This window comes from Dermacentor silvarum, chromosome 3 (assembly GCF_013339745.2).
Source record: "Dermacentor silvarum isolate Dsil-2018 chromosome 3, BIME_Dsil_1.4, whole genome shotgun sequence".
Lineage (NCBI taxonomy): Eukaryota > Metazoa > Arthropoda > Arachnida > Ixodida > Ixodidae > Dermacentor > Dermacentor silvarum.
The window spans coordinates 59,869,937-59,883,071 of NC_051156.1; the positions used below are offsets into that span (position 1 = coordinate 59,869,937).

The 13,135-nt window shown below is 46.4% G+C and overlaps 1 protein-coding gene across 1 annotated transcript; it reads right to left on the reverse strand.

Moving 5' to 3' along the window:
- Positions 1 to 834: 834 nt before the first annotated feature.
- On the reverse strand, positions 835 to 2,026 carry LOC119443828 (uncharacterized). Its single transcript, XM_037708476.2, has 2 exons — positions 1,889 to 2,026; positions 835 to 1,722 (listed from the first exon to the last, which is right to left on the reverse strand). Exons 1-2 carry the CDS (start codon positions 2,003 to 2,005, stop codon positions 1,312 to 1,314), a joined length of 528 nt encoding a protein of 175 aa, XP_037564404.2. The 5' UTR covers positions 2,006 to 2,026; the 3' UTR covers positions 835 to 1,311.
- Between the last annotated feature and the right edge of the window lie 11,109 nt (positions 2,027 to 13,135).

The window sequence follows — 13,135 nt, forward strand, 5'->3', positions numbered from 1 at the left end:
TCCCTTCCCTCCCCCTTCCCCCCTCCCCCACGGCCTCTCAAATACAACCTAATGAATCCATTAACATGCGCTTAATTCTTCCTACGACAGTTCTGGGCGTTTTCTCCACGAAAGTCTGGCAACTCTGGCCTAATGCTATCTCGTTACAAGAATGGATCGTTCTCAAATTTCTTGACGCTGACTCATGAGGCTCTCTTGGTCCAAGTCGCGTCGCGTCCCTTTTGGAGTCGTTGCTCCCGACGATCTTGACGCCTGTAACCCGGTCGCTAATGCTGACCTGGCAGAGAAGCCTGACGTACTAGGCCTAACAACGTTCTTGCCCGTTGCTTTCGTCCAGCTCCTTTCTCAATCTGCCGACGTGGCGTTCCGGGGATCATCGAACGCGCTGGTCTGCCGATGAAAGGGGATTATCTCTGGAGTCCCCGGACATGCCGTGTGAGGCTGCAGCTGGTCCAAAGAGCCTCGCTCGAACGTCTCCGAGGTCGACGGCTGCACCTCCGACCGCCCGCGTCACGGACTCGGCCGAACCTCCAAGCACGGCCGCTCGATGAAACGCACGAGGTGCGGCCTGCCACGTCGCCCGAAACCGGTGTGAGGCGCCTAGTTCTCCGCGCCACCGCTGCGGCTCCCCTGCTCGGGGACACAGGCGCGCGCGGGTGGGAGCGTTCCTTTGGCTGGGTCCGCATACTCCATGCAGCGGCCGCGCTTACATTTGATTGACGCGAGAGTTGTGCTTTCTGTTTGCAAAAAAGGAAATCTCAATGCTGCCTGCAAGGATACCAATATACCAGGAAGTAGGTATTGGGCCGCTAATGGGCTCAAATAGGCGCCAACGACGCACCTTTGCCGCTGGTTTCGAGCCACACGACCATCGTTCAAGAGAACTGGCGTATTATTTATTGAGCGGCAGAACTGCTTATACAGCTGGTGCTTTTGTTGAGTGTGCCGATTTACTTGTCTCACTTGATGTGCTTGTTTGCTGGTTAAAAAATAATAATAATAAACGTAAAATGAAACTTCTTACAAATGCGTGCGTAATGGCATAGGTACGGATAACTATATTCTGCTAGATTTCTTTAGTTTCACTTTTCTGGGTGAATTGGGTAGGATGCAGTTTACAACGGATCGTACATTCAGCCACATTGACGATGTGTTTTAGCACCTTTATGTAAAGACGATGCAGTGAACAAAAAAGTTTTTCAGCATGAATGCTGCATCGAATGGCGAGAAAAAATATCGAGGGAGGCTGTGTCAAGTGTTTTCTTTATTTACAAGATGTGAAGTTAAGGAAAAGCGCCTTGTTCAGCAGCTTTAAAATCGTACTACCTTCCGTGACAGAGGCTTGTAGGCGAGTTTTAACCGTTCCACAGTTTCATTCAGGTCCCCGGCCCAGTTCGCCAGTAGCGGCCGTAACAATTTGCTTAGAAAAATCTTGCACACTTCCTCGGTGTGGCCTTGATCCTCCCTGTCGCACGTCAGTTCCCGAGATTTTACAAAATGTGGCAGGAGTGTTGAAACCAAGAGTCGGCAAAGCTTGCCACTTCGCCTGACCTCGGGGCACTTCATCACTTTTTTAACAAAGATGCAGGTCAGCTTGCAGAGACCAGTTATTTGCATTGTCGGGTATTTCAGCGCTCCGTGGTCAAGGTTTTTTACCAACCCGTAAACTTCTTCAGTTGGCTCGGTCACCTGCATTAAGGTTTTGCAAGACTCGCATGGTACCTGCAAAAACGCATAATTGACAGGTTTACATTACCAAAAATATAAATCGACGTGTCATAGACACATAAACAAATGACTTGAAACATTCATGACCGGGATCACTGAACTCTTCGAGGATTAAAAGCCAGCTAGAACTTTCTTAACATAAGATGAAATGCATTCGTACCTTCTCCTCGCATACACGTGCAAGATAACCAGCCAAGTAAATAAGTGGGGCGATCTCTAGGTCAGCTTCTGCTCCAGACCACAATTTTACGAAACCGAGCTCACTCGCAAGTTCCATGGTAGCAAAGTTGATGACATCTGGAAGTGGAGCAGTTTCGTCGCCCACGATGGCTTGTTTGAGTGCTGTTTTCATCTCAGAAGTGGTAGGTGCATTTGCACTCTGTGCCGCCTGCAGGATTCCAACCTGGAAACGTTAGATATGCATGGATGTATTTTGCATTGTTTGTTTTTGTAAACAGTACCTTCAGAAGTTTCTCCGCCGTGAAGACTGCAGCTCTCGCATCGACTCTGTCATTTCCGCCGTTAAACTGCCTAAGGCTGCTGAACAGCGATTCCACAGGGTCGCTATTTAGGCCCCGTGTGAGGACGTAGCGGAAGCTGAAAAACAAGCAGTTTATTATGCACGAGTAAACAAACACACAGCTCAGTTAATTGCACAGCTGCGAAAATGCTTACTTGATATGATCAAGGAGGTACTCAGTCAGTGCTACTGTGGATCTCGTCGTCATAAGTGTAGCTTCATAGGTTTCTTTTGTCATTTTTTGCGTCGACTTCCCGCCATTCATCTGGAGGTCCTCAAGGTAGCCGACAAAGTCCACTTCCAACCAGCAAAGCCGTTCATCATCTGAGCTGTAAAACGGCCCTTCTTGGAGTCCCCGTGGCTTCACCACCCCAATGTCATGGAGGGCGTACCACTGTGCTACCATTTTCATAAAGCAAATCGTGGCGCCGCAGTCTTTAAATAGCAGTGCTTCAGGGTGACATTTTGGGTATTGCTGGAGAAACTGTAGCGTTGCAATTACCTCTGAACACATAGTTTGCGTGGCTCTCCGCACTTTCATCTTTTCGATGTTGGTGGGCTCGACATGGGAGCGTGTAAGAAACCTTACTGACTTCAGAAGCAAAGAAGACTGAATGTCGAATAGTTTTTTCAAGTAGAAGCCGCCCCGAATGACTTTCTCTCCATCTAAAATCTCACGTTCAAGAAAGTTCGTTCGAATGTTCTTGATTAGGTGGTTTGGGTCGAACGACAAGAAAAGTGGGTCACATTCCCGCAACGGATGGGGAACAGCATGAACAAGTGTGCCATCCTGGGAAAAACGCTTGAACAAGGAAACATTTGTCTGGTGGTTGTCTGTCACAACTCTCGCTACGCGAAAGCCCACTTGCTCAACTGCTTTCATGACTTCCATTGTCATGGAAAAAAGCTTGTCATTTTTCAGACAGCGTGTGAAGAAGTAGCCCACAGGGATTATGTAAGCCGTCGATAGGCCTCTCAGAACGAAACATAGTAAGCGGTTTGCTACCAGTGGCAAACTGGTAGACTGTTCTGCTGTGCCCATGTCAACGAGACCAAAGATCTTGTCCACCTGTCGGTCATATATAACTTTCTGATCTATGGCCATTTCGTCGATTAGAGAACAGAAAGCTCCTTGTTCTACACTTAGCCCTTCGTACTCAACACGAAGGCGTTCTCTGATTAAGGTGGTTACTCCAATTTCACCCGTTGATTGACCGACGTAGTTTTGTAATGTGGCTCGGCACGGCAATTTGAAAAGGTTTCGTATCCTAACGTGCTCGTAGCCTTTACTTGAACATGCCTTCCAAAGCACACACTCTCGCATATTGTTTCATTATATTTCGGCTTCTTGCTGCAGTAATTGCATACTTGGTTTTTGATAAACAGAGCATTTTTATCCCCTTCATCTGCTGATTTCAGCAAGTCCACAAAGTCCTGGATTTCTTTGCTCTGATCATAGTCTTGAAGTCGCTGCCTCATTGCATCATGCTCTGCTTGCAGCTTCTGAAGCGCCTCTTGCTGGCGTTTAATTTTCATTTTGAGCCGGTGCTCTATCCTTTTGGCATCATCCAACATGTTCACGAGGTTCAGCGTTGTTTCACATGCTTTATCGACAAGCAAAACACTTTCGGAGCACTTTTCTGTTGACGACTCGATGACAAGGTGTTGTTGGTCATCGCCGTCAGAAGAAAAAGAGGTAGATGCACTTACTATTGTATCCTGCTCCAATTTCTTACGATGAGCCACTGCTTCTTCCTGTGCATCAAAAACATGGCCACAACCGCTTCGACGCCGCTTCCGCCCTTGTTTTTGTCCATTTTCTTTCCGCATGTACTCCGGATAGTTTGGAAAAACAGTGGGAACAGCTGTTGGAAGCAAGAATTTTAGCTTCGTTGACTTCTTATAGTCACCGTCGGTGAAGTGAAGCGCACACACCAAAGACCGGTCACTCGGCTCCCAAATGCTTCCTTTGCCACTTGTTCCCTGTCGCGAAATGTTTTTAATCCATGCTTTACGGCGTTCTACGTCGCACGGAAACTCATGGTACCGGATTAAAGGATATTTTCTTGCGTTAGTAGTACACAGCGGCACGCAACAGTTGCGCGGCATAGCGCGACATGCAACACGACAAGGACCTAGACACTTGTGTACTACCACGTGGGCGGACAAAAGGCATGCAAGCGAGACGAGAAATCACTCCGACGCACACAGAAAACTCTTTCCACACTGATTCCCGGCGCCTACCCGAACGGGGAGCTGGCCCGTAGCAGTGGCGCCACCCCCTAAAAGAGCGGCGGCAACTGTCAACTTTCGCTTCACAGCTCCGCCCATACTTCGCCGCGCGACGTGGCAGGCCGCACCTCGTGCGTTTCATCGAGCGGCCGTGCTCCAAGTCTCCCGTCGCCAGAGCGTAGCTGACGATGCGTCCTTCTCGGCCCAGAGCCACGTTGGTAATGCTCGAACCGTGCTGTTTCTCCCTCGATCACAGCTCGGTTCACGCGCCTCGCGGTCTCGTGCCGTCTCGAACGCTCCGTTCACATCGTCCTTTTCTTCTTTTCTTTGGCCGCCGGCTCTCTTACTCATGATACCCATACAGTTTTCCCCGTACGCTTGGTTATTTGAACTTGAACTGAATTTGAATTAATTAATCACATGAAGGTATGTACATTTGGTAGGATTGAATTGAATTGAAGCAATTGAAATGTCTCTGTGAAAGTTTGCCAAGTTTGTAGCAAAACTTCACACACACACGTTGTTCTTCAGCCTCTTTCATTGTTACTTTGGCACTAATCCGACAAACAGCTTGTGCACGTGCTCACTTCGGCGGCTATAGCTCACCGACTAACAGTCGGAACTAAACGCGGCAAATGGAAGTTTGTTGTCTCAACCCGCTGCTACATGCGTTCTGTAGCCGCAGCGTGCTCTCTCTGCTGGTTGGCGTCCTATTTCAAACGCGCTGCATGAAAGTGTACGAGGGATGTTCAAAAATAACTTTCCTTTCTTCTTCCTTCGTTCCTTCCTTCAAAAAGAATTTTGAACACACTTCGTACATTTCTATGCAGTGCTTTCATTCTTTCGTTTTGCATGGTACTCATGGATAGCTATTTTTTATTAAAGCTGCCAGCATGTAGCTGTCTAAATGTCATCATTAAATAACGTATCTATAGAAAATGTGATCTCATAGTAAGTTTAGTACATATGTGTGTTCTGTTCCTCATGTTGTAGTTATCTGCTATTTAAGATAATTTTGGTTGTAAACACAACTGTTTTAATAAATGAAAAACGGTGAACTGAGATGCTCAACTCTTGTTGCTGGCAGCTGCATGAAGTTCATGCAAGTTAATGCGTTATGCTTGCTAGACATTTTAAAAGCTGCAGGCACTAAAACTTCGATCCGCTTGTGTATTTCCTGTTGCAGTTCGTCTTTTACTTTTTACTGTCAGAGCTTGGTATATAAGTCCTCATTCTGTGTTAAAAACCTACAGTGAAACTATGCTGGGCACTTTGCACTATGTAGTATTGTAAATAAATCATTCTCAGAAAAAGTATGTTCGTTCTCTGTGGCTGCGAACGTGTCTGCATGAATGTACAGCATGCTTTCAGATGGCGTACACAGATGTAGTGGGTATTCCGCAAAAGCATACTTAACGTGATAGGAAAAAACGTGTGATTTTAAAAACTGTTCATATAGGGCACAGTTGATATAATGAAGGCAGAGGCACTCAGATAATCTACACGATACCTAATTCCGAAATCAATCTCTGCTTCGAGATAATCAGATATGCTAGCGTGCAATCCATCTCACCTGCTTGCAACCACTTCATGGCGCACTTTCGCCTGACAGAGCCCAGCAGTGCGTGCGCACATAATACAGCGCATGCACTTTAATACAGTCTGCATGGTTCTTTCGTTTTCTTTATTTGACATAACTAAAAGTAGTTTGTGGATGGATGCGGCTCTTTGCGCACGGAGAATCACTTGCATTCCAGATGGCAGAAAGTGCTCATTCTTGTGGTACTGATCATACAAATTTAGCGCAAGATACAATGGGCAAATCGCGGTTATACCATGTTCATTTTGCGTCGAAGCCATCAACTTGCAAGGCTAGGAATAGAGCCATTGTAAGCTTCAACACGTCGGCAAAATCCCGCCTTTTTATACGAAATTTCAAACACCTGATTTGTTCTTTCAACGACAGTCACCGCAGTAACAAGGTAACTTTAGCGTTTTGGTCGCACCTGTCGCATTCAGACGGAAATGCAAAAACGCTTCTGTCGTTCTTTCGGTGCCCGTAAAATAACTCCAGGTGGCCACAGTTGTTCTGTAGCTCTCCATTACTGCACCCCTCGTAATCCACAGCAGTTTCGGGACGCTAAGCCCTACAATATAAATTCTTTAACTACGCCTTGATTTCTTACCTCCCTTCATTCCTTTAAGCTCGACGGCACTGTAGGTATGGCCACGGTAGCTAGTTGCAATGTCACGTGCATGCGCCTGGCAGGTGAAGAGATGAAGACAAACTAGCGTGTGCAAAGCAGTAAATCTTCCGATATTTGCAATACAGTTACGGTAGGCTCAAGGGCGGAGATACCGACGCGCCTTACTGCTTCAAAATGAACACTGGGTCATTAACTACAACGGAGCAGCATAATAGGATCGCTTCGAGAGTATTCTTCTTGATGCTCACAAAAGCTTTATATGTCAGTCTTTCAGACAGGCCAGCGGAGGTGAATGGAAATGTTTGTCGGTTAGACGGGCCGGCAAAATACCGGCCGCTTATACCAGTGCCACACGGGCAAAGTAAAGTGCACTTTGAGCGAGTGCACTTCAGCGCGCTGACTTTCACTTTGGCGGCGCGCTGCTACACGAGAAAGAAAACTTCTTTCAAACTGATGGTCCTGGCGATCGGGAGTCAGACGGGAAAGCATATATTTAATAATATAAAATGTGTGCACGAAAACAGTTTATTATTGTTAGAAACCACATTTACAATCCACCTAAGTGCAAGCGAAGTAATTCATTGAAACCTCAATAACAAGATTAACCAACACGAGCCAAGACAAGACTCATCGCATCCAAAGCGAGCTGAGAAATACTGGCGGATTCTGTTGTAGCGCGCGCGGGAACGGATCGCGAGCGTGTGAAGGGTGCCTTGGCAACGCTTATTAATTAGCGACTGACGCGCTTTCACGCATACATGATTCTTGAACCTGAAATTCAGAGAGAAGCGGATGTCTCAAGGGACATCGTGGACCAGCTACTTGTGAACTATTTCACTATCGTCGCCGTGCATCACTGAAAGTTTGCCCTGTGTGCGCCGCTTGGCATGGACTTTTGAAAGGAATGAACGCTGGTTTGAGGACACATTGCCTAAACTGAGCGATTTTCATTTTAGACGGGCTTAGCGTGTTTCGCCCAGCACTTTCAGGTTCCTTGTCGAGTCGCTGGCATGTGTTCTGAATCATCTAAACACAAACATGCGACAGTCTATCGCTTTCGGAGAAAAGAGTGGCCATTGGATTGTGCCGCTCGTGTTCATCTGCGGAGGACAGAACGATTGCACACTCATTTAAAGTCGGTCGTTCAACCGTGAAGTTGTTCCATGGAGGCAACGTGAACTGTGCGGATGTTATTGAGCAGCTTGGAAGCCAATGGCTCTGCATGGTCCGTCGTGATCAAATGGACGACCACGTCAGAGAGTTCTTCCTCGTGACCAGATTCCCAGAAGCTGTTGGTGCCCCCGATGGCTGTGATTTCGCCATATCACCACCAAAAGAACGCGCAGCGGACTTCTACAATTACAAGCTTAGAACGACAGAAAGCTGAGCTAGTTGGTAAGGATTCATAACGCAAAAAAGGTAAGGCGGCGCTGGTGTTGTCTACTTCTCTTGTGTTCGTATATGGACGCCTTAATTACCTTTCTTGCATTACAATTACAAGGGATGGTATGTTATAAATAGTGTAAGTTCGTTGGAACCAAGGAAGAAAGCAATTAAAGCGGCAAACATGAATATTCTATTGTTTTAAGGGAATGTGTACTATGCTTACTTCGACGTTGCTATGAAATCACATAACGCAATTTTTGTTTTTGTTTATGACAGCCTTCATTTGGCCATAATGGACCCTTTCGTAACGCAGTATACCACATGCTTTTGGGCCGTTCGTACTATGTCTATTACGGGCTATTTTGCAAATTATCTTTACTCCTCGTGTGAGCCTGTAATTAATATTAGTCCACATAGTGTTTACACTAAACTACAAGTTGTCCTTTACGATGTCTACTACGCATTGTAAACGAAGCTGTGTTTACTGATTGCGCGAGTTCAGCAATAATGTTTTTCAATGTCTACTGTTAGTATAGTAAGCTATAAATTCTCTTTTATAATTACTGGAAATGTAGGTGCAATACTTACCCACCCTCTTTTCTTACACAGGTACAGCATTAGACTTCTGGCATTAGTAGACCACAGGTACCGGTTCCGGTACATCCGTGTTGGAAGCCATGGGTGAGGCTACGACGCCAGCGTGTAGGCTGGTTCAGGACTAAAAGAAATAGTTGAGAGCGCACATTTCAAGTCTCCACAGGCAATCATTGAGGACGCTCGTGTTGCTCCAGTCATTTTATGTAATCAGGCGTTTCCATTGACAGAACACCTCATGAAGCCATTTGCGAATCCGCGGGATGGAACTCCTGAACGTGTCCAACTACAATATTTCGACAACGAGATGGATAAGTAGAAAACGCTTTCGGAAATATGAAAGCACGTTTCCGGTTTGTGGCGAAAAGGATGGAATGTCGCCTGCAAACTCAAAGAGAACAATAATGGCGGCTTGCACTTTGCACAACATCTGTGAAGATTTCCGGGACAACGTCGAGCAGGCATGGGAGCAGGAAGCACAACTTTCTGCTCTTTAACTACAGCCTTCCCACAACACCCAAGCTCGAACCGAAGGGAGCGAGAAGGCAAGGAATGTATCTGCTATATACTTTGCGAAACGAGTATCCCATTCATCGTGAGCAATTCAACATATTTGAAATGTAAACTTGGGTTGCTCGAAGTTCCAACATACATTCAGATGCTCGCGACAGCTCATGATACAAATGTCACGGCTAGTGCAATAAAATATCCAAAAATTTATCCGCCATGGCTTCACACAGCGTTTATTTCTTTGCCATGTCAATTAAAACGGTGAGAAGTTTATCGTCAGTTTTAGAAAACTACTGCAAAAGCTTCAGTTGCTCTTCCTTCAGTTTCATTTCCTGGTCTCGCCTTGACTCCAGTGAAAGGAGAAGCTGGCGCTGCTCCTCCGGATGCTGCGTCAGTAGTGCATCCATGGCTGGCTGCTGCTTTCGCTTGGTAGCATTCGTCTCCTGCTGGTGATGCGATTCATCTTCGCAGCTGGGGGTGGGCGATGTCAGGGAGGGGGTACATGGCAGTGAGCTGTATGCTCCTGGTGAACTACTCGGCGATAGTGTTGCCATGCCGAGCGGTGTCGAGCATTTATCAACGGCATCGTCAGGCTCATCTAATTCACATCGCACAATGCCGTTTACAATCTGCAAAGAACACGAAGTGCACATCCTTACCACTTCAAGAAGCGCCGGTGGCAAATTGAGCATATGAAATAACTACTCTGGCTTTTTGTTTTTGCTGCAAGAAACTTCTTTGGGGACGGCGTTTATAAATTTACATGCCAATTTCGCATGCTGAATATCGCAAGTAGTAATAACAATGATGTTTAAGGCACGTAGGGTTTTTACCTCTGCAGCCAAAGTGGCTGTTACCTGCATACTCTGCTACATGATTTTCGGCATCAGTTCTAGGTGTATGCGGTGGTGGCAAGATCAGTTCTGAGTGTATGCTGGGGGTGACAGCATTTGCTCATGTAGCAGGTTTCTTTTTTTCGTGTTTCTCGACAATAATGATTTACATAAGGCCACTTTCTGAAATGGCTCAGTATTACCGTAATATGTTGTATCACGGGGAGTAAACATTGTTTCTTACATGCAGTTTTTGTACGAAAGTGGCCGAGGAGTCCACATTAGGCGGCGATATAAATCACTGCAAACATATATTTTTTCTATCCTTTTGCAATATATTTTGATGAGAATAAAGAAGCAGCCAATTCCAGCAAAATCAATATGGAGCTGACCGAATTAACTCACGTATCAAGCAGGGAAATTGCGAAGGGTGCCTGCCCAATCACCTCCTGTGCATGGGAAGAAGCTTCAGTGCAGGAGCTCTCCTGCGCTAGGCTGACGTCGTGCAACGGCAGTAAAGCGAGGAACCGGTGCAGGTCCCAATAATAAGGCCAGCCTATGGCCCCTGACCCCAGTCCTGTATCATTCCGCTTTATGAGTCTGCAAGCAAAAGTAAGCAAAGAACAAGCATTCGCATACAACACTGAACGGCTCTTTTATAGAGATCCCGCAACGCGTTCGCTGTTAAATGCGTTAGCAGCAAGTTGCCTCCGACACGCTTCAATGAGTTGGGAAAATACGGAAAACGAAATTCAGGCAGCCAAATACGCGAAATAACTTAAATAGCCGGCTTGCGCAAAGGAGCAGATGTAAATTTCGGAGGGCACCAAACAAAAGTTGCGCCTTAACAGCTTGGCCGCGTCTTGGCATCCACCACTGCATGCAGTGGAAACACGATATCAGAAAGCGTACGGCTAGGAAATGTGCCCTTTCTTTCTGTGTGTCCGTGTGTTTGCCTACGCTACAAAAAAGGAGAAGACGGCGATACATTTGCTTTAAGCGTCGACATGACGTCTACGTCAAATTTTTTATTTGAAATGGAAAAGGCGGAGGCCCCGGAGGATGATCCATAAAATTATGCAATGAAAGACTGTCACCTAAGGCTAGTCACCGCTGAAAAACAGACGTTACATCGCACGGGACAATTTCCTCTGTTGCGTAAAGTTATAAAGACGCACCTCTAATTGTTGCCGAGGTTTTCCATTTTCTTCTTGATCTCCTTTTCGTCTTCTTAAAGCCCAACTCTGCCATCTTTTGCCGGATGGCACCGTAAACGTTTACGTTGCGCTTTGCGCGGCGTAGGTCGCTAAGGTGGTCTTCCCAGAGTGGTATGAGCGTCTTGGTTTCTTCCTCCGACCACGTTGCTTTCTGAGAACTAGTGTCCATTGCGTACAAAGAAGCACCGGCAGCGACGGCAACTTGACCGCAACAGTCAAAACGACTCGATCAGCAAAATAACTGCGCCGCCATTAACCGGCGAGGTCGTGAACAGCCTGAGAGCGAGAGTAGGTTTTGCTGTTCTTGTTATTTTTTGTGGTGTGGCACATTTCATTATCTTGTGCCATTAGCAATTTAAAGCAACGTTATTTAAAAGTACTCCTCACTCTTCTTTCATTAATACTGTACTTAGTTTTACGAGGCTAGACATTTCGCCTCCGCGAAGTGTGTTCGCCGAACAAAATCGCTGGCGAGTGCGCTCTGCAGTGAGTGTCACTAAGCGTTCCTGAGTGCCAGCCTGCGAATGACACTAGCCGCGAAGTGCACTCTACTTTGCCCGTGTGGCATGGGTATTATTCGACGTCTCAGAGTATCGCAGCCGCATTGCCGTTATACCGTCGAGGCACCGCAACAGCGCAACCTTGAAGCAAGCGCACTTAAATGTAGTTGCAGGTGTGCATGTTAGCGAAGGATCAGCTTTAGCTGAACTTTGTCAACGAGGTTGAAAGTTTATCAGACAAAGACGAGTAACCGGTTAAAGAACGACTGCAGCCGCAGCATAGCGAATAAAGAGAAAACATTAAAGAAAAACATTCGTCTGGCGAAGCACGTTTTTTTTTTCGTGCAGCTCCCATGATCTGTAATCTTACCCAGTTTAGCCTGTCCGCCCCACATGACAGCTGTTGAAAGCGCTATTCGTATACTGCTCTCATTTAAATACATCTACTATCACCAACCACTCAAGCATAGGTAACAGCTACACAAACTATATGTGCACCACGCACGAACGCCGACGGTGAATGATTGACATAAAACGACAGCCTCGGAAGCACAAATGCATCTACAAATAGCTATGCGAGTCCTCCGTGCCAGCGTAGTGATATGGCGTAGTGGCTTACTTGTTTGGTTCTCACGCGGTGTACCCAGGTTCGATTCCCAGTGTTTCCATGTTTGTGTGATGCGTTGTCATGCTTGTGTACTGTGTGTTATCAATTTCCTGTAATTTGACTGTATGCTATGTGTATGAAACAGCGGGAAAAACCACTCTGGACGGCACCTGTCTGTAAATAATTTTTTTTTTCGTAAAATACACACTGAGCCACACAGATGTGGTCTAAAATACCGCATAAATATTTGGGGTTATCCGTGCCATCCGCCAAGCGGCCCGCATATGCAAGAGCCGCATAAAATGGGCCGCATACGCAGTAGGCCACATGCAGTGAGCCATTTATAAGCGTCGAAATGTTGATCTACTTCCCGCATTATATCCATTGTTTTAAGCCGGTATTGACTAAGAGTGTAGGCACGAAACTTAGCAGCCCAAGACAAAAATGCAACGCTTGCCTTTCCAAAGTATTAAAGGAGAAAGACGGAGCGCTTGACTTTCCAATCGTATTTAAGGTATGTATTTTGCACATCCTGAAAAAAGAACATAGCCTAATTCAACAATCGGCTGGCGCTAAGTTTATAAATCCTTGCTGCTCGGATGTCAGCAAGGCTGCTTCATCTTAGGAAGGCCGAGCAGCCGGTGCCCGCTCTTCTTCAGCTTGGCCAACGTGTTTTTGTGGCGCTAATTCTCGTCATGTTTATGATGCCGCTTCCTTTCCATTCGGGCTGCAGCTTCCTGCTTGTCGGCTTCATCGCTTCTCGCATCGCCTCCCTTCACATTGTCGTCCTCCGTTCCCGAC